Source organism: Cydia pomonella, chromosome 1 (assembly GCF_033807575.1).
Source record: "Cydia pomonella isolate Wapato2018A chromosome 1, ilCydPomo1, whole genome shotgun sequence".
Classification (NCBI taxonomy): domain Eukaryota; kingdom Metazoa; phylum Arthropoda; class Insecta; order Lepidoptera; family Tortricidae; genus Cydia; species Cydia pomonella.
In genome coordinates, this window is record NC_084703.1 from 29,626,186 (window position 1) to 29,649,025 (window position 22,840).

Below are 22,840 nucleotides of genomic sequence, written 5' to 3' on the forward strand. Positions count from 1 at the left end.
CACAAAAATTGACTCCCTCAAGCGGGCCATAGTTAAGACAGTGATGGAATTAGACATGATAATCGTGCGTGCCGCTATTGATGACTGGCTTCGTCGTTTGAGGACCTGTGTCAAGGCCAGAGGAGGTCATTTTGAATGATATTGTCATATGTAATTCCTGACTTTGTGTGCTTCATTTCAATATATAGTTTATTCAACTTTCGTTCGTATATTTTATGTAGATAAAGATTATTGGAGTAACAGAATTTAGTAACCAACTAGGTATATTCAGGACTCATGATGACAATTTAACGATGATGAGTGATGACCAATTGTAAATAATACACACACCAGTGTTGAAATGAAAATCTTACATATTTTTATTTCTCTAAGTAATTCAAGGTATTCAAACACTAATAACAGGTATAAAATTACTTTTCGCTTTGAAAACACATTTGTTTTTACAATGTTTTAAATATAGTTTATTTATGCACTAAAAATAACGTGTAAAAAACACTGCCTAGATCGGGTTAAATGACACAGGTATGAAGCTTTCGTTATTGATGCTTTGGAAAAATGCATTTCAGAGTTTTAAACATGATATTCTCCTCCGTCAAGTTTTTCATCGGAGAGAGAAGATAAAATGCTGGCAGAGGTGTTCTGAGATAACCAAATCAAGGCCATTAACAGCCCTTCTAGGACTCCAAGACCGCATCCGGCGATAACATCTAGGAAGTAATGTCTCTCTGCCAGCACCCTCGACAGGCACACAGATGTCACCCACGCGAGGAGAGGGGGGTAGAATATTATCGATACGGGGCTCAAGTACATGAGGGTGAAGGCAACTAGCACGGATCTACTGGCATGCCCCGACGGGAACGAGTACTTGTCAGGACCGAGGGCTGACAGCTTGTTCATGGGTACCGGTCGTCGCCTTCGTACGAAAGCTTTTAGAACTGCTATTACAACAATGTCCATTATAAGAGCTGAAACAAACAATCATGGCGTTAATAGATTCTAATATGCAACGCACACAATACATGCATAATACATACATAATGTTTTTCTTTAACTACTTCAACTTTGGGCTATTATCGTATCGTAACTTTATGTATACATACATAAACAGGTGTCGGAGTAATCGGTGAATATACATAAAAAAATAGCCACAACCAAATACAGAACCTCCTCCTTCTATGAATTTTAAGTCGGTTAAAAACAAACGAATTTGCTTCAAATCGTACGTTTCTATTTAATACTATTTTTATGGAACCTTGTGGTCCGGCACGCACTTGGTACGGGGATTTTATTCAAGATTCAGGTCCCCGTGAATCTTGAATAGATAAATAAATTATCTTTGTTTTGTAAAATCCTACGAAATCTTCCCCTGAAGTTAACGGAATCTAATAATAAACCGGGCAAGTGCGAGTCGGACTCACGCACGAAGGGTTCCGTACCGTTTTATATAAAAGCGGCAACAAAATTATGTTTGTTGTATGGGAGCCCCCCTTAAATATTTATTTTATTCTGTTTAGTATTTGTTGTTATAGCGGCAACAGAAATACATAATCCGTAGAAATTTCAACTTGCTAACTATCACTGTTCATGAGATACAGCCTGGTGACAGACGGACGGACAGCGAAGTCTCAGTAATAGGGTCCCGTTTGACCCTTTGGGTACGGAACCCTAAAATCATTGGGTTATTCCCACTAGTTACGACCAAGTTGTTACCAGTGGTAACTACTGGGGAAAATTTTTGTTTGCGTTTAATAGTTTGAATACTAATAAAAACAGTATAAGATTCTTCTACTTCTTCTCAAAAATCATTTTTGGTACAGTCAGCATCAATAGTAGCGGAAAACATAAAAACTCAAAAATGCTTGTTTTTCCATAGATAATACATAGCTAGGTAGATTGTTCGCCCCTGAAAACCCCCATATAGCAAATTTCACCGAAATCGTTAGAGCAGTTTCCGAGATCGCCGAAATATATAACTATATATATATATACAAGAATTGCTCAAATGCTCAATGAGAAGAAGGTATAATATTATGTACATACTAACAGGGCAAGTTAAATAAAAGCTTGTAATATAGAGTGCTTTAATCAATAATTATAAGTCGATTAGTGTTTCAGTAAACATCCTTAAAAGTAATAAAAAATGACGGATTTGACTGATTTGTTTGTTAGTTCGTATAATTGTGACGTTATTTACTAAAACCTGGACTGGACCATAATGTCGATGGCGCTTACGACATTATCAACGATGCTGCTATATAAAATAATACAACGTTGCGCTACGCAGTACAGTGTAAACGCTCTCGACAAAAGGTCCATATTTCATAGATAACTTCACAATTAATTCAATTTACAATTAATAAGATAAATTTTAGTTTTTGCTCTTGCACCGGTAAAACAGTTTTAATGTATTTGATCACCTTTTAGGCAGTTCACTGAAACAATAATATACTTACCTATAATTCATTATTAAAACACTCTACATACTCCGCAGTAGTTAAGCGGTTTGCAACATTAGGTATTATTAACCGTAGCAAATCCCTAATGTTCTGTTATGAAGTTACGAGGTTTGCGACTTTAGCTGACGTTATGCTATACTATTTCTACTGTTTTTATTAGTATTGAAATCGAACAACATTTTGGTGGTAACTACTGGAATAAAAATCCCAGTAGTTACCACTCGTAACAACTTGGTTGGAAATAACCCAAAACATTCTGTAGGCGAATATAATATATTTGTTTACCTATTAACATATTCACTTGCAGTTGATACAAGTCTTTATTATTGAATAACCATATAAAACTAAGCCAGCCAGCAAGCCACACTATACCATGGCATGACACCTGTAAAACAACATTATTTAATTAAAAATACATATATCTGTGAGAGTCAGAATGGCGGGTGTACCTAAATAAAAATAAATGAAAACCATACCATATTTTTGTACCTAATTTGTATTATTTAATACCTCCTTAAGACATGATTTTTTGAGTTATTTGAACTTAACAGTTTAAAAATTAAAGGTACTAATTCCTGGCGTAATAAAAATAATTGTACCTTAGCGTTCTTTCTTAAAAATTAGATCGATAACTTGAAAAATTATAACGCCTGCAAAATTGTAATAGCAAGCAAAATATAAAATGAGTAAAACTTGGAAACCACAAATAAAATGCCTCATATTATAATTGAATATGAAGGTACAAAAATTTGGCTTTTATAGAATTTATCAATAACCACGGGAACATAGCGTAATAAAGTACACCCGCCATTCTGACTGTCAGGATGGCGGGTGTACTGTTTTTGATGATAATTTTATGTACCGTGAGGTACAATTTTTTTTAACGGAGGTACTAAATAGTACAAATTAGGTACAAAAATATGGTATGCTTCGCATTTATATTTATTTAGGTACACCCGCCATTCTGACTCTCACATATATCTTATGACTTATGAATAGAGAATATTTAAAAAAATTAATCATTTTAATGTTTTTTATTAGTTACCTATTGTATATATATGTAATATTGTAAATTACGCATCTATGACAATGTACGATCAATACAAATAAAGCATATGAATACATATTACGGTTGGCGATGGCGTAATTAAGGAGATAAGGAGTTGCTATCTAGGTACTCTATCTACAATACAATACAACACTAGTTAGAAGGTTATCATATCAAAAGCCCCCGGCCGTAGCCCTTGAGCCGAAAGGGGGAGGGGGGTTTGAAGGTCCCATTTTTCGGCTTTTCGATTATATCTCGGAAACTATGCGTCTTAGCGACTTGGCCACTTATACAAAACTAGCTGTTGCCCGCGACTTCGTCCGCGTGGAATCTTATCTTGAACAATTTACATCTTTAGTAGGTGCAAAATATTTATTAGATACAATACTAATTTTATTATCTCAGTAGCGGCTTTGCATTGATTCAAACTTTCAACGCATTCATAAGTAAGGGGAGACATTTTGAAAACTTGTTTAGGTTTGGTACTCAAAAACGGGACCGTATTACTAAGACTCCACTATCCGTCTGTCCGTCCGTCTGTCTGTCACCAGGCTGTAACTCATGAACCTAGTGTAGGAAATAAAGGTAGTGGACCCCGCAGTAATTCCTCTGCCAGAAAAACTTTGCAGTATGATAAAGTATCAATAAAGAAAAAGTATTATCAACATTTCCAAAGAATAATAATAATAGGAATTAAGTAAATACCTAAAGTATTAAATCGTTAATATCTTTTTACGGAAAAATGCTCCGTTCAAACTTTCTTCACCGGACATATTCATGTAACGTATTGCAACAAAATATGAAATATCCAAAAAAATATCCCAGCAGAAATATCAATATTAATAAAATATGATTTTTTGACGTATCTTGGATCGGAAAATTACTCCGTCAAATTTTTTCACTGGAATGCCATTTTATTGCTGTTTTATAGCTACAAAATGAAAATCTAAAAAAAAATCCATGTAACTATACTATTTTCAGAAATTGCCTTTTTAATCGCTGTGAAAAATTTCTCTATCCATCTTATTTATTGAATTAAGATCACAGTTTTCTTTCCATCCAACTATAAAAACATCCAAAAAAATAACGAGCATATTAAAAACTTAACATATCGGGAGCAGTGTGTAGGGAGCGGGGTGTACAAGCGGGGTGCGGGAGCGGTACTCGCCACCGCCAGCGCCCGCGCTGCGCCTGTCCGGCGGTCGCAGCTTGCTACTTCTTTATTCATTCGCGTATCGCCGAGGTGAATAGGTTACTGTTTTTAAAAATATTGCTACTTGTTTCTATTTTGACCTACCTAATGCCTGCCTGTCTGTGTAGTACCTACCGTAACTATAGTCTCTACCGTACCTACAAATGAAGTAGGTGGGTTATGCGATGTGTCCATTCATTTCGATTCAATTTATTTATTCAATTCGAGTTGTACGTATTAGGCCAAACGAAGGAAAAAACGGGGAAATGATTCGTGTATAAGCGAATTTTGGCATAGTTGTAGATAAAGGTATATTACATAACATACTGAAAGTACTGATGGATGGGGGTGGCGCTATTGTGTAAGGGGGAGGGGTCTTTTTTTAGTTTTTCTTAAATAACTCTTAAACCGTGACCCATATCAAAAAATGTTCTATATATAAAATTTTCTACAAGAAAAATACAGTACACTTTTTCGCTAGGATCAATATTTACAAATATATTAAAGCGGGAAAGTTAACTAAAATCAATTTTATGGTCCATTTTTTCTATATTTTCGTAAATAACTCTTTACGAGTTATTTAAAAAAAAACTGATAAAAGGGAACTTTAAACCCCCCTACCCATTAGCGCCACCACCATCCATCAGTACTTTCAGTATGTTGTGTAAGGCACCTTCAACTACAATTGTATCAAAATTTGCTTATACCAAAATTATTTCCGCCATTGGGCTGTTTTTGGTCTTCGGTTAGTGGGCTATATGTAATATTGATGGAGTTGCATAATATTTATAAATGTCAGTCTCTGTGGGCGTCTAAAGAAGGTAGCTGGCAGGGACTGGATGCAGAAAACGGGAAATCGTGCTTTGTGGCGCACCTTGGGGGAGGCCTATGTCCAGCAGTGGACTGCAATAGGCTGACGATGATGATGATGAAGTATCTTTCAGCTTATAGTGCAAGTTTCATTGAAACTGGGTCAGTAGTTTTAAAGATCTCGACGGTTAAGTTTTAAGATATCGCAATTTATTAACGATAAGCATACTAGACTATAGGCAAATTAACCACAAGTCGTCTCCTTCACGATTTTCGTAGACATCTTTTCTAAATACCTAAAACTGGTATGGATGTGTTCCTCGTTATCTCCAGAATACGAATTGACCAGTTTTAGTTTATGGAAGGGGGGACGGGTCGAAATAAAGGGGGGGACAGATGGCGGCTGACCATTATTGAAATTTGTTTACATCTTGAGCGCTATGGGACTGATCAGTTCGTGTGAGGTGTCGTTTGAAAGATAATTAAACGTACTATTATTTTTTCTTAATAACTGTAGTCATAACTGTAGTCGTTTACAAAATATATGAAAATATATGATTTTTTATCATGCATAGATAGCATAAGTACTGAAAAAACGTGCTTCTAACTCAATAAATTATACGTATACCGCAATTAATGTTTTTACAAAATAAACGGTAAATTTCATTAGCTTTCCAAATATATGTATAAGTTGTATTGGTGTATGATATTACACAACCAAATAATGATGAATTTTATTCAGTATGGGTCACTTCGCACCATCACATTAATGGCGGCCGATCGTCGTCGACATTTCGTTATTACTTGTGTTCCATTTTACTGATCAATTCGTGTGTATATGTTGTTTGAAAGAACATTAGACGTACTATTATTGTTTACTAACAACCGTTGTCATAACTGCAGTCGTTTACAAAATATTTCACAACGTATGATTTTTTACCGTGCATGGATAGCATAAGTACTGATAAAACATGCTTCTAACTCAATAAATTATAACTTTACCGCAATTTATGTTATATAAAATAGAAGGAAAATTTTAATAGCTTTCCAAACATATAAGTTTTATTGGTGTATGATATTACATAACCAAGTAATAATGAATTTTATTCAACATGGGTCACTACACACCGTTACATAACTGGCGGCCGACCGTCGTCGACATTTCGTTATTACTTGTGTTCCATTTTACTGATCAATTCGTGTGATATGTTGTTTGAATGAAAATTAAACGTACTATTATTGTTTGTTAACAACCGTGTAGTCACAACCATAGTCGTTTACAAAACATTTGACAACGTATGATTTTTTACCGTGCATGGATAGCATAAGTACTGATAAAACATGCTTCTAACTCAATAAATTATAATTTAACCGCAATAAATTTAACTACAAATTATACGGAATATTTTATCAGATTTCCAAAAACATAAGTTTTATTGCAGTATAGTGTTACATATCCAAAATAATGATTAATTTTGTTGGCATGGGAAATGCGCACCGTCATATAAATGGCAGCTGGCCATCGTTGTTTTTTTCATTATTGTTCCGGTTCTGTTTTACTGATCAATTCGTGACGTATACCATTTGCAAGAATATTAAACGTACTCATAATACCCGGTTGTTTGAAATCTGAGGCGTGAAAGTAACCTCTTTAAAAATATGAAAGAAAATGTTACATTATTACCTAAAAGGTTTGCTTAGTGACCGATCATTTGAGAAAAAGTTAATATAGTAAATATAGGCTGAAAGTTTTCAGAATGGAAAATATTTATTAGGTTCCTAAAATTACTTTTAGATTTTGTTACCATACAACTATAAACATATATGTCAGGACTAATTTCGTCAAGCAAGTACAAACGGCGCGGCGGGTGCATCGGTAGACCAGCAGCATTCTATTATTGTTTGACAGTACATTTATACTGTTCCCAAATGTGAGGTGCTGTTATAGTATATCGATAAAATTGGTGGTTTTGTAGAGTACTTTTAGTAATTAATCAGTCTTTTTTGCTTTTTATCACAGGTAACTTATGTTTTCACAAAAAGTTCTGGTTTCATAACTTCATTAAATCCGTAGGTTCATGATTGCAAGAAGACTACACATAAAGTACTGCTTTTTATCACAGGTAACTTATGTTTTCACAAAAAGTTCTAGTTTCATAACTTCATTAAATCCGTAGCTTCATGATTGCAAGACGACTCCACATAAAGTACTGAATATCTGTGTCTTGTATCCTTATTTGACTCGCATCTGCACATAAAATGTTACACTCCGCTGTTACTTATTAATTTAAAATCGCCTTCAATATCTGAGGTTTGTGAGGTTCATAGTGATATTTGTCGCCGTACGCTCCAGGGTGCCAAATAAGTGACTACTAACTATTTGTGTAGGTAATTGTATAGTTTCATAAAGATGATACTTTCAGCTTTAGATGGTATATTTGCATTTATAGTCAATATTTGGAACAATCAATTTGGTTGCAGATGTTTGCATTTTGCATTATTATTCGTAAGCTTACTCTATGACAACTTGAAGTAAATTTAAATGGCGAATAAATATAAGTGCATTTATGCCGTCTTTATCTGCGGTTTAATGAAGGCGAAATTAATTTCACTGTCAATATATGTATTATTAACAAAAAATTTAATGGCCTCTGATCCTTTGCAAATTTATCTAAATGTAATATATTTTTATTTGTGGTGCACCGCATTTAATTTAAGAATAATTATACAATATCCGTGAAATTCGGTTTTAAGTATAGTCATATTAACATTAGGTCAATTATGAGTAATACTAACAATTTTTATTTAGCATTTGACGTTCTAATTTATAGTTTTTGTTTTGCTTATTGTTTAATTGGTCACCTTAACATGGTGCTGTAGGGTTTAGCTTGTAAGTAAGATTCTAATAACAGTAAAGATGTACTAAGGTATTAAGTAACGCTCGCCTACGAAGACTGCGACTACATGATCTATAATAGCGACTCAACTTCTCTGTTCGACTGTAAGTCATAAAAGATTAGAGAGTTAAGTAGCGATTGCAATACAAAGAGCTATAAAATACCTTTAATCGCCTGTTTAGAACCTTATGTGTAAACTGCAGCTGCTCATTACTCATATAGAAGATGTTAAGGTTGCATAATTCACTTTGAGCTATAACACTAGCTGTTTAACATGCATTATAGCGGCCAAAACAGCTACTGTGGACCTTAAAGCTTTAGATGAGCCTCTTAAACATTTTTATGTCACCAAAGCCTGTAGGCTAAGACCATATAGCTATTCTAGAGCCGTCCTACGTCTTTAGGTGATAAATTGGTGCCACGGGTCGTGTAATTGTTTGTTGGGATGTATATGACGGTGCACAGTGACTCGTGCTGAACAACATTCATCATTAATTGGTTCTGTAATATCATATACCAAAATAAACTTATATTTTTGGGAAGTTCATAAAATTCCTTAGACCGCCTGTTGTCTGCCTCTAAATTTAATCAATTGTTTATTTTTCTTGTATATTTTTACTGAGGTGTGTCAATAAAGAGTATTCTATCCATCTATCTATTTTTCGTAATAACATTAATTACGGTAAAGTAATAATTTAATGAGTTTTGAAGCCTGTTTTAGCAGTAGTTAAGCTATCCATGCAAGGAAAAAACATATTTCCTATTATTTTGGTAAGCGAGTACAGTTATAACTATAGTTGTTGAAAAACAATAATAGTATGCTTAATATTCTGTTAAACGACACCTCACATGAAGTGATCAGTAAAATAGAACTCTAGAAATATTGAAAAGGCGACGACGGTAGGCCGCCATTTTTGTAACGGTGCGTAGTTACCCATGCTGAACAAAATTCATCATTACTTCGTTATATAATATCATATACCAATAAAACTTATATATTAAGAAATGAAATTTACCGTACATTTTGTAATAACATTAATTGCGGTAAAGTTATAATTTATTGAGTTAGAAGCATGTTTTATCGGTACTTATGCCATCCATGCATGGTAAAAAAGCATATATTTTCAAATATTTTGTAAACTACAGGTATGACTACGGTTATTAAGAAACAATAATAGAACGTTTAATTATCTTTCAAACGACACCTCACACGAACCGATCGGTCCCATAGGACTCAAGATGTGAATAAATATCAATGATATTCGGGCACCATCTCTTCCCCCCTTTTTTTCGACCCGTCCTCCTCTCCATAAACTAAAACGGTCAATTCGTATTCTGGAGACAACGTGGAACATATCCATACCAGTTTTAGGTAATTAGAAGAGATGTCGATAATCTTTATTACGTGGCAAAAATTCTAGTACCTACTACCTAGTTGTTTTTAACGTTGGTTGTTATTAACGTCTTTAGCGTGATATTATTCTAATCAAAGTTATATAAAACTGCGTAAGTATATATTATTCGGTACAAAGAAAACGCTAAAATCACTAAACGTAGTGTAAAGACTTACACACCAGTGACAACGACTACTCCCTTCTTAAGTGCGGGCTGCGGGTCACGCGGTCGGGTCGTACTAGTAGTACAAGGACGCTAATCTGCACTTAACTGCTAAAGGAAGACGGTACTTTATTACGTAACCGCGGGATGGATTTATGTTCGCTTCAAAACTTTCGGTGTTCTGGATGATATTTCTTTTGGATATTTTAGATTTAAGTGTATAAGTGACTACTTAGTATATAATTAAAAAGAATACAGGCTGAGAAATTTTCCATTCTCAGTTTTTAATAGTTGTAAAATACATAAATTTGGGTATGTATTTTTTTTGGATTTTCTTACCCACTACGCCAAATTATATTCTAAGATAATATAAGAAGAAAAAAATGACAGGGCAATTTTCCGATGAAACTGAGCGTCAAAAAAAGGAATTATCATTAAAAAAATATCTCATGTTTGACAAATTTTTTAGATTTTTTTTCTAGTATGACATACTGATACAAATAACTTATTTGGTAAAATAATTTTGGACAGAGAAATTACTCAGTTAAACATATGAACATATTTATATTTTTACCTATATATACCTAACTTAGGAGTGTTTTTTTTTTTGGATATTTATAATGTTAGTGTCGGCTCATACTATACAATAACCAAGCAAAATTTCATCGACTGAGAAATTAATGCATGGGTCTCCATACAACAACATGCTACATTTCCTACACTAAACCGTTATAGCTAGCTAGACAGTTGAAATTTTAACATAAAATGTATTTTTGGTGGTGCTATAATAACCAATACTAAGAACAAAATAAAATGAATATTTAAGTGGGGCTTCCATAGAACAAACGTGATTTTTTTGCCGTCTCTTGCGTAATGGTACGGAGCTCTTCGTGCGCAAGTCCGAATCGCATTTGACCGGTTATTTTTTCTTGTAGGTACACGACATAAATGTAACCTGTAAGGCTAAGATGGTCGGCTCTTTACCATTTGTCATTATGCTTGTCACGTTCTAACAAGTATATAAGCGCGAAAGTGAGGAGCATAGTGATAAGTGATAAAAATGGAACCATGATGCCACCGCTGATGTGCTAACTTCAAGTTTTTGGCCATAGTAGCTCCCGCTTAGCGTTACTTAAAAAATCAACTCATTACTCCTTCAGGGGATGAATTTTTATAAACGCTGAAATATGCGCATATACAGTTTCAAGTTCCGCATTAGATTTTTTTTTATCTGTATACAAATTTTCACCCCATTTAACCACTTTTAATTTTCAAAAACACTGAAATTAGTTTACTTGTATTTTAATACAAGTTTTAAATACCTAACTTAAAACCTAACTTACCTAACTTAAAATAAAACTTGAACCCCATTCAAACTTTCATCTCCTTTTTACCCCCTTAGGGGAATTTCCAAAAATGTTGAAATATTTTTTTTTGTAATTGGTTCAAACATTCAACCCCTTTTTAACCTAGTTAGGGGATGAATTTTTAAAAACACTGAAATAACTTTTCTTGTTTTCTAACAATATGCAAATATACAAAGTTTCAACTTCCGCACTCGAAAAACAATTTGGTCCCCATACAAACTTTCAACATCTATTTCACCACCTTAGGCGATGAATTATTGAAAACGCTGAAATTAATTTTCTTGTATTTTAATAATATGCAAATATACAAAGTTTCAAGTTCCGTACTCGAAAAACATTTTGATCTCCATACAAACTTTCAACCCCTTTTTAACCACCTGGAGTGATGAATTTTCAAAAAAGCTTAAATTATTTTTGTTCTCCTTTAATAAAATACCTTTTACGAAGTTTCCAGTTCCTCGCTTAAAATAAAATTTAAACCTAATACAAACTTTCAACCCTATTTTAACCCTTTAAGGGTATGAATTTTATAAAACGCTGAAATTAGTTTTGTTTTATCTTTTATTACATACAAATCATACAATACCTTTTTACGAAGTTTCAAGTTCCTAACTTACCATAAACCCCAAGACAAACTTTAATCCCCTTTTAATCTCCTTAGGGGTTATATTTTTAATAAAGTCAAGTTCATGTTATTTTGTTATCTTATATTATGCCTTTATAAGAAGTCTCAAAGAATTTGTAATGTATTCCAACTTTCAAACCCCTTTTAAGCCTGTTAGGGGATGAATTTTTAAAAACGCTGAAATTACTTTTCGTGTTTTAATAATATGGCCACGTACAGAGTTTCGAGTCCCACACTCAAAATTTTTTTGATCTACATACAAACTTTCAACCCCTTTTTCATTACCTTAGGGGACGAATTTGCAAAAATTCTGAAATCTGTTTTGTTGTATTTTAAGAATTTATTGTTTTACGAAGTTACGAATTCCTAGCTAAAAATAAAACTTGAACCCCATACAAACTTTGGACCCTCATTTCATCCCCTTGGTTCTTAGTGAACCCTTAGACCTTATAAGGAACCTACTTTCCAAATTTGGACTTTCTAGTCCCAGCGGTTTGGGCTGTGCGTTGATTTAAGTCAGGTCTTTCACGTTATTTTATATATATATATATATATATATATATAATATATATATATATAAATATATATATATATATATATATATTATATATATATATATATATATTATATATATATACATAGATGAAAATGTTTTATGTTCTCAAATGTTTCGCTATCTTGTATAGTTTTTTGGTATATCCGCTCTTTAAAGTTTATTCAGGTTTCTCAATTTTATCTTGATATCTACATCAGAGAAGCTGCTGGGCCGTGGTTGGTATCGTTTTCGTATAAGTCGGGGGACACGATCCCGAAGTAAAAACAAAATAAAAAAAAAAAATATATATATCTCCTGTTCACGCTAAAACAGCTGAACCGATTTCGTTGAAATTTGGTATTGGGAGCGTGCACATGGCAGCGCCGCTTAGCATTCGCAACTACTGGGGAGCTGTCAAATAATGAGCTCAAAAAATTAAGATTATTCCTTAAAAATGTTTACTATAATGCAGTTACCAATGTGCGGAATCTTTTCGTTTTTAATGTTAAACACACTTGACTTTTGCTTTACTGAAAATAGTCATAATTATCTGTGTATTTTATATTATTCGGATAATTTTCTTCGTCGTTGTTTCGTTACAAATTCAATGAAAAAATGTATGTTTCATTATGTTTTGATAGCCCACTTCATGATCCTCTTCCTGGGGATACGTATGATGCTTTCAAGTATAAAAGTTTTGCCCTCCTTCACAGGTTTTAATCAACTCATTTTATGTTTTTTTTTTTTTTTTTTTTTTGTTAGAATGGCTTTTGCTGCCAGGGCACTTTGCCAACGTCAAGTTTATTACGGACAAACTTAGGAGTGCACCTATGATTTAGCCCAGAATTTTGAATATAGAGAATTATATACATAACATGAAAAATTAAACAATATAACATTAAAAATAAACACATATAGCTGTATACATACAAAATATTTAAAGACTTATATTATTTTTATCAAGGAAAAACGCCAACAGTTTTAATACATTGGGTTCAGAACTAGCTAGAAGAGACTTTACATTACAGGGGAGAGATACTTTGAATTTGAGCAAGAGATCGTAGAAGCAAAGACGGTTCAACGGACATTCGAAAAATATATGGTCAATTGTGCCTACGCCATAACCACATTGGCATTCCGGGCTACCTTTTACCTTTATCCTGAATAGAAATTCCGGAGAACACACATGACCCAGCCTTAGGCGAATCAGAACACTCGTTACTTTTTTTGTAAACTTAAATTTGAAAAACCAAGGCTTAGAATAAATTTTTTGTTGAATTTGAAAGAACTGTAATTTATTATTGGTAACCCAAAGATCTGACCAATCAGAATGGAGCTTTTCTAAGGAAACTACATCCAAGTCCTTACTGAAACATCGAAAGAAGGACCTATTACCGTTTGTAGCCGCCTCTTTTGCAGCTTCATCCGCTTTTTCATTGCCATGAATGCCTTTGTGGCTTGGAATCCATGATAATTGAACTACTAAATTTAGCAAATGGCAAGCGAAAAGAGCTTCTTTAATTAGGCAAATTATGGGGGATTTTGAGCAATTTTTAATAGAGCTACAGGTAATGGCCTGAATCGAGCTGAGACTATCAGAGAAAATTACCGATTTAGGCAATTTGTGTTCTATTATATATTTAACAGCTTTCAAAATGGCTACGCATTCTCCGGTGAAAATAGAGCAGACCGAGGGAAGTTGGAATTTGTGGGTTGACTTCAAATTGTCATGAATGAAAGCACATCCAACTAGACTATTATTTGATTTTGAAGCATCAGAGAAGAGTAAATCCCATCCCTGCCATTTAGTTCTTACTGTAGACAGGAATCTGTCATTGACGTCAGTCGAACTACGGTTGACTCCAATGTTCACTGATTTTTGCTGGAACATAAGGGCCGCGAAAGGCACTGTATAAATGGGAATCTTAGGGAATTGGGTTAACGGAGCCTCAATATTATTTAATCTAACTAGACTAGTAACTAGATTTGGTTTTGGTCTTCTAAGCCATAACCGATTCACATCAACATGAGATTGTAATAGTTGAAGCTTTGGGAAGATCGGGTGATTTTCTAATTGAGCAACACGGAATAAATATCTATCAGCTAAATACTGGCGACGAATCTTTAAGGGGGGATCAGCGCATTCTACTTGAAGCGCTCTAATGGGAGAAGATCTCATGGCGCCAGTAACTATTCTGAGGGCTTTAGATTGAATCCTATCTATCTAATCCTATCATTTTATGTTAAAACATGTTCTTTCGCTTGTCACAACAGACACGCTTGTGACAGATGACAGACAACTAACTCTGCGTGCCGAAATTATGTTTCTGACGGGCTTTCAGCATAACTAATATTACAATTACCTAATGTTGGTACACTGTATTAGCCATACTATTTTATTAACATCCAAGCAAAACTTTGCGTTGACATAGACTAGATAAAATGTTTAGGCGTTACGTAGGTAAGCCTGGAATAATACTATATGATATAAAAGCCTAATTTTTAGCTAGATGTTGGAAATATATAAAGTTTACTATTACTGTTTTGTCCAGTATTATTGTAGTTTACCATTTATCAGCTATCGTGACCTATTTTTGTCGTAAATATGATTTTAAAGCAAAAAACGTGAACAAAATAACGGAATAGTATGGGAATTGACAGAAACACACGTAGCGTTTTTGCTATATTTGGCCACATCAAGCGCTGTGATCGTTCCGGCTTCCCCCACCACCCGCTTTGCACGCTTCCAATAGAGATAGTTTGAGTTCAACTTTTCAACTCAATCGGTTCAGTGGTTTAAGTGTGAAGAGGAGTTTAAAAAAAGCGGCCAAGTGCGAGTCGGACTCGCGCATGAAGGGTTACGTACCATTTAAGACGCATTAAAAAAAAATCTACTTGCTAGATCTTGTTCAACATTTTACCACTTTGGACACACATTTTTTCACTTTAGAAGTGTCTCTCGCGCAAACTATTCAGTTTAGAAAAAAATGATATTAGGAACCTAAATATCATTTTTGAAGACCTATCCATAGATACCCCACACGTATGGGTTTGATGAAAAAAAAATTTTTTTTTTAAATTTTATGACGTATTTAAAAAAAACTACTCACTAGATCTCGTTCAAACCAATTTTCGGTGGAAGTTTGCATGGTAATGTATATCATATATTTTTTTTAGATTTTTCATTCTGTTATTTTAGAAGTTACAGGGGGGGGGGGGGGGGGGCACAAATTTTTTCACTTTAGAAGTGTCTCTCGCGCAAACTATTCAGTTTAGAAAAAAATTATATAAGAAACCTAAATATCATTTTTGAAGACCTATCCATAGATACCCCACACGTATGGGTTTGATGAAAATATTTTTTTTTTAAATTTTATGACGTATTAAAAAAAAAACTATTTACTAGATCTCGTTCAAACCAATTTTCGGTGAAAGTTTGCTTGGCAATGTATATCATATATTTTTTATATATTTTTCATTCTGTTATTTTAGAAGTTACGGGGGGGGGGGGGGGGGGGGGGGCACATTTTACCACTGTGGAAGTGTCTCTCGCGCAAACTATTCAGTTTAGAAAAAAATGATATTAGAAACCTCAATATCATTTTTGAAGACCTATCCATAGATACCCCACACGTATGGGTTTGATGAAAAAAGATTTTTTGAGTTTCAGTTCTAGGTATGGGGAACCCCCAAAATTTATTGTTTTTTTTCTATTTTTGTGTAAAAATCCTAATGCGGTTCATAGAATACGTCTACTTACCAAATTTGAACAGTAAAGCTCTTATAGTTTCGGAAAAAAGTGGCGGTGACATAATCGGACAGACAGACGGACATGACGAATCTATAAGGGTTCCGTTTTTTGCCATTTGGCTACGGAACCCTAAAAAGGGATTTGTTTAAAGTTATATGTTTTTTATTCTGAATGGTGTTAGTGTGATTACCATAAATGAATTTGGTACTCCCGATTTACCTGAAAACGATACCAAACACGGTACAAATATTATAACTTGAAAAGTTGCTATTAAAAGTCCCATAGAAGTTCTTCTAGGTACCAGAAAATAAAAGAGTACATAAGGTGGGCTTACAGCTTTTAGGCCATGATACACCTTACTTAATTCAGTCGTCCTGATTAGCATCTTAAAAATTATTTAGTGCAGTCAAAACATCTAACAAGGTAACCCCTAGTACGAGGGCTGCTAATTATATGGTGTACCGAACTATTTGGCTACTTTGATTGCTACAAAGTATTAGACGCTGACTGTACAACCGATTTTATTTAATACCTGTAAATAAAGTGTCTAACTATTACCGCTATAAAATAATATGATACCTATATTCCTATTAGAGGTATTGTTTTCATTTCGCTTTTGTTTTTACCGCTATATATAGACTATTTACAATATTAAATACTAAAGGTATTCAATTAGATATTCAATACCGCTATTCATTGCACTTGAAAGGTAAGATGTCAATCAGACACTACTACTAAATCACAAAAAATAGGTGTAATATTGTAACGTCACGCGATAACATTCTGCATAGCTGGTTAAAGTGTAGTAGTAGTAGTTTTAGTAGTAGTAGTAGTACCTAGATTCATATTATTTACTTCTGAAAGTAAATTATTTAAGTAACGATGTCCTTCATTTTATTCGAAAAGGAAAAGCCTAGCCAAAGTACTAAGTCTGAAATATTCTGACAAACTAGCAATACGGCAAAGCACAACCTCTTCGAAAAAACAGATAAAGGAGTAAGTATATTGACATTGATATGTATTACCGGTAATGGTTTTTGAGGGTAAAATGTCAAACACAGGTATAGTTGTCTAATGACAAAATTGTTAATAGACATGAATACCGTTATTGATTATACCGGTAATCAACACTTTAGTGATATAAATAGCGAAATACAACTATAACCGGTTCTACCTAATTTTAAACCGGTTGTCAGAACGTAACAGTAACGATCCCTGCTAATTATGTATCCGGAAACGCAAAAAATAACATGATTTAATTGCCTTTATATTTGTTCACCCACTTTTTCTACCCACGCCTAAACGTGTAACATGCGTCAATGTAAAACCAATTGATAGACATACTGTATACTGTATTCTGCTTCCAAAGAGTTAGATTTTTACATTTTAATTTAATATACTTCCAGTAAGTAGCCCATTCCGAATACATAAGTAGCAGCCCTTGTACAGGTGAACATGTAAGTTGCTTACTTGCTAAACGCGTTTTTGCCTGAGGCGCTTAGTACACTGGATTCCGATTCTGGTTGTCATTGTTTGTCATTATCTGTCAATTTGACTTATGTATTTGTAAGAAAGGGATAAAACATAATTCAACTAATTCAGGGTCGTAAAGTTTTATGAATAAGCCCCCTCCAGACTATGTGCGTGAATCGCGTCAAGACTTCGTGGAGCGAACATATTGCGAGCGAACGTTGACGTATGACTTGCACAACTTCACAGCGATTTCGCAGTTTGGTTTGCGGCAAGATGACGGAAAACCATCAAGAGTTAGTTATCTACGTTACATACGTGATTTAGCTGTTTTTTTCATTTTGTTTTGTTGTAAAACCGTAAAATATAGCCGCTTAACCCATTCAGGGCCAGTAACTCAGCATATGGGTCATGCTCAAACAGTTCCGCAGGGCCAGTGACTCACATGTGAGTCATGAATAAACATTCTGATTTAAACATAAACGAAACGTAATTTTTACGTAATAATGTACGTATCCACTAAGTTAACAACCATTTCTGTAAGGTATATTACGATAAAAAATGTAATGCGTTTTTTAAAATGAAAATAGAGTATAGAATATTCAAGTTTGGTTTACTATGAGTAAAATATAGTAAATATACTGAAATTCTAGATACATACGCGTTGCAAGCAAACAGAAAAATCCATATTTCAAAGATAAGTACCAAAAATATGTATATTTTAGAAGTTATTGGGTCACCGTGGGTTATTGGGTCCAGAGCTACTTGTAAAAACTAGAAATGTTTCCGTAGCAGGCAAAAATAAACTTCATTGGCTGGTTTTAAAGCTTATTTCGTGTTGTAGCTGTTTGATATTGTACCATTTTGCAACCGATTACTGTTTGGATGATGGCACGCAACATTTACCAACCCGTAGTATAATAATATTTTGTTTTGTGTAAAGGGTAAGGCAACGAGGATTTTCTCCCACTGTACTTTATGTCATAAGATTTAGATAGATCGTTGTATTATATCTACTAAAAAAAATGTTAATATTCATTTAAAAAAAAATCGTTTCGATATTAACAGGGCAGTTGAAACAGTCACCACTAACTAATATTGTATTATCATAATAGTGTGTGACAAATATTTACAAGTATTTTGTTTTGTGTGAGGGGTAAGGAAAGGGAAATGTGTCAAATTGAACTTCCTCGATTTGACCCATAAAACAACAACAAACACAGCAACTTAAATATGTAATAAATAAAAATGTTAATTCCTACATCTCTTTTTGATAGGCACAGAAAAAAGTTGGTTAGTAAAAATGTTGCATAATGTTGTTCAATTGGCCGGCTTCACAAGCGGCGATTTATTTACCGTGCGCACCAGGCCAGAGACCCATAAGCTGAGTCATACGTTTTAGCTAAAAATGATTTGTATGGTGGCCCGGCGTATTGTGTACGCTCGACGGGTCTTGGCCATGAATGGGTTAAGGTGTATCAGACCTTTTGTCCATATACTATTAATTAGCTTTAATTAAAGGGCTCGCTATATACTTTGCATGAAATCGCGAATAGGGTTGTTTCCAATTTTTTGAAACGCTTGTATTACGTTCTATATTAACTAAAAGTTGCCCTAAAATTCAACTTTTATACTAAAAACGGCTTTAAATATGTTAAATTAACAAAATATATTTTGACAGATGCTTTCGCGCCCAAAACGCTCTTTGAAAATTGTGTGACGTCACAGTTTACGGTTTGACACATAACTACATACACACGTAGAAGATACGAACTGTCAACTGACATTTGTCATTTGTTTATCGCCTAACTGTCAACAGTGTCAATCCGAGAGTTGTGACGTCATCAGAATCTTCAATGACGTTTGGAGTTTGATCACGTGACGTGTGCCAAAAGATATTTTAAATTCAATATTTACAAAAATATGGCCATTACAGGTCCCGTAAAAGTAGTTTAACATGTTCTTATAATCCAAAAGAATTTATTGGGATACAATAAAATTCTGCCCTAAGATTTGTAGATGGAAACAACCCTATTAATGTCATTTCCGCCGCAAACTATCTAAAATCGCATGTGATTTTTTACAAGATCTACAGAGCGCTTAAATAACGAGAAAGTTAAAAGATTCTTGGAAAGAAAAGAACATGCCTTAAGTAGTTTGTTCGTGTTACCTCAAGAAACTTCGCATGGTTGCGCAGTGACCTCAAAGCTGTGTTTTGCAGTGCACCATCAACAAACTTTTTGGTGACCTGGATATCATACTGCAAAATTTTTTGCAACATCTTTGGTACTTGACGTTTTTCTTCGGTTACTCCCAACTGGAAAATGGAATAAGCAGACACTTATACAGAGTGCTAAGGGGGAACCCAAGAGAATTATAACCATGCATTCTAGAGGCAAAACGTCAACCTTTTTGTTAATGACATACCAAGTTAATGGTGGGTACTAGGGTATCACTGGTTAATTGGTTGGGTGTGGCACCTTAAAGAGTTTCCTAAAGGAATCAGCTCTTGTAGATAATTTTTAACCGACTTCAAGATTTCAAAAGAGGAGGTTATTAATTCGGTTGTATGTTTTTTTTTATGTTTGTCTCCACAACTCCGTCACTTCTGAACCGATTTTGAAAATAATTTTTTTGTTTGAATTTATACAGATTGGTCCCGTTTTTGTCAAAACTCAGTTCTGATGATGGGGGGAATGGATAAATTAGATTTTCAAGACAAATTTTTGTCAGGTTTGAGTTCTGACGATGGGGTCCACGAGTCGAGTGAACTCTTCAAATATGAAAGGCATATACATAGTGATTTTTGTATTTTCTTTAACAAATCAAGCATTTACATTCTAAAAAGTGACATTTGATGAGGTGGAACTGCTGATGATGATCAGAATGGTACTCTTCAACGACACATAGTACACGTTTGGCGATTTGTCCTCTTCACTGTGTTTGTTAAGCAAATTAGATTTTCAAGACAAATTTTTGTCAAGTTCGAGTTCTGTCGATGGGGTCCATGAGGACTCGAGGGAACTCCTCAAATGTTAATGATATAGTGATCTTAGTATTTTCATTAACAAATCAAGTATTTACATTTGTAGAAGTGACATTTGATGAAGTGGAACTGCTGATGACGAACAGAACGGAACTCTTCAATGATGCATAGTTCACGTTTGGCAATTTGTTCTCTTTGCCAAGCAGTTAGGTTTTCAAGGCACTTGTATATTTCTATCCTATTTGGTTTTTTTAAAATCTGGTGCTTTATTTCATACATGGTGTGATTTTTTTAATCTTAAATACAGTTGAATACCCTATTGCGGGTATCTTACCAGTCAACCATAGGGCAAATCTGAAATGTGTCATGGTGGGTGCAGTGGCAAAAAAAAAACATGTTACCTCCTTTTCTACATAATTAGGCGTAGGATGCCGTCTTATTAATTTCATTGTATGAAATATAAAATCAACAATAATCGTTCTTTTACCGGTCTCTCTCAATGAAGTCGGCTTTTTTTTCTTAATTTTTTTATTTTAAGTCTACATGTGTCAACATTAAACACATGTCCTTTATAAAGGCCTCAGGGACTCGGGAGGATATCACACAGACTGAATACACATGAACGAAGCCGCGAGCACATCTAGTGCGCTAGATAATTCTACCTGGTCACATTGTTATGGCATTGCAGTGAACCCCACCAAATGTCAGGCCATCATACTTGGTAGTGCGCGCTTGCTGTCTTTGACGGACACGAAGTACTTAGCCCCTATCCAGTATGAGCAAGTAGATATACCTTTTATGCCGCAAGTGAAGAACCTGGGGTTGATCATTGATAGTGGGCTGACCTGGGATCCTCAGGTGTCTGACGTTTGTCGTAGAGTGACCAATACTCTAAGAGCACTTTATTGGTTCAAACATTTTCTCCCGACCTGCACCAAGACTCTTCTTGTCCAAGCCCTCGTTCTGCCCATCCTGGATTATGCTGATGTGTGTTACAGCAATCTCTCACAAGCTTACCTAACCAAGTTCGATCGGTTACTTAACAATTGCATCCGGTTTGTCTTTGGACTCCGAAAATACGACCATATCTCCGCTTATTGCAAAAAACTTAACTGGCTCCCTATTCGTGAACGTCGATCCTTGCGTATTCTCTGCACTTTGTTTACAATTTTATTTAATCCTTCAGCCCCTGATTACCTTCGTTCCAAATTCAAATTTGTTACTCCGCGCCCCGGCACCGATCTCCGAACCTCCCGTAGCCTTCAACTTATTGTCCCTCGACATTGTACAGGTTTCATGTCGAATTCCTTCAACATTCAGGCAATCCGGCTGTGGAATGATCTTCCTCTCTCTATGAGACAAGCCCAGAACAAATTCTCCTTCAAGCGCATGTTGCGCAAGCATCTGTTTGACAAGGTTCAAAGGTCGTCCTCATGATGTTTCACAATGGGTATATATTTATATATGTATGTATTTATATTTATGTACGTATAACTTTATATAGGTAATTTTGTGATATTTTTTTTGTCATTTTACTCTGTATTCTGACCCTGCACCAATTAGGATCTTTCGGTTTGGCTCATGGTTGACTGGTAGAGAATGCCTTCTGGCATTAAGTCCGCCATTTGTACTCTTCATGTATTGTGCAATAAAGTTTAAATAAATAAATAATTATCGACATCCATGAAAACTGAACAGACATGTAATAGGTACCAGAATTCACACCTATTACCCAAAATCCAAATCCAATGGCGGTAAAAAAAGTGATAAATAAATTATCTTACCATGTTGATGACGCAAAATGAACGGCAAGCCTTCGCTATTAAAACACCTAAGCAAACAATGGGATTTAAAGATGATGAATTAGTTTAACATAGTATTGTCAATGATGTAAGTAAAGGTGGTCAATTTGTCACACTACTTTGAATCATATGTCTACAAAACCTGGCATATATTTAGTTAATATAATACTATTACTATTATGCGAAGCACAACTTGATAGCTTATTTGGGAAAGGTACCTTCAGTAAGAACTAAAGAGCATATTATAATCACTAGTAAGAACCTAAGCCTAAACGTCAACTCGAACTCGAACACTGTATCTGTATTTCTGTAAAGAGCACGGACTTATAAGATTAACCGGATAG

The 22,840-nt window shown here is 34.5% G+C and overlaps 1 protein-coding gene across 3 annotated transcripts; it reads right to left on the reverse strand.

Moving 5' to 3' along the window:
* Nucleotides 1–333: 333 nt before the first annotated feature.
* Nucleotides 334–22,840, reverse strand: LOC133528164 (polyisoprenoid diphosphate/phosphate phosphohydrolase PLPP6). 3 transcript variants are annotated; one of them, XM_061865425.1, is made up of 5 exons: nucleotides 22,715–22,827; nucleotides 22,479–22,525; nucleotides 19,879–20,025; nucleotides 2,742–2,841; nucleotides 334–965 (listed from the first exon to the last, which is right to left on the reverse strand). In XM_061865425.1, the coding sequence occupies exons 2-5, from the start codon at nucleotides 22,479–22,481 to the stop codon at nucleotides 571–573; spliced, it is 645 nt and encodes a 214-aa protein (XP_061721409.1). In that variant the 5' UTR covers nucleotides 22,482–22,525; nucleotides 22,715–22,827; the 3' UTR covers nucleotides 334–570. The 3 variants fall into 3 exon arrangements, with proteins under 3 accessions (XP_061721409.1, XP_061721418.1, XP_061721425.1); XM_061865434.1 differs by lacking the exon at nucleotides 22,715–22,827 and adding an exon at nucleotides 22,672–22,686; XM_061865441.1 differs by lacking the exon at nucleotides 22,479–22,525 and having other exon boundaries at nucleotides 22,715–22,840.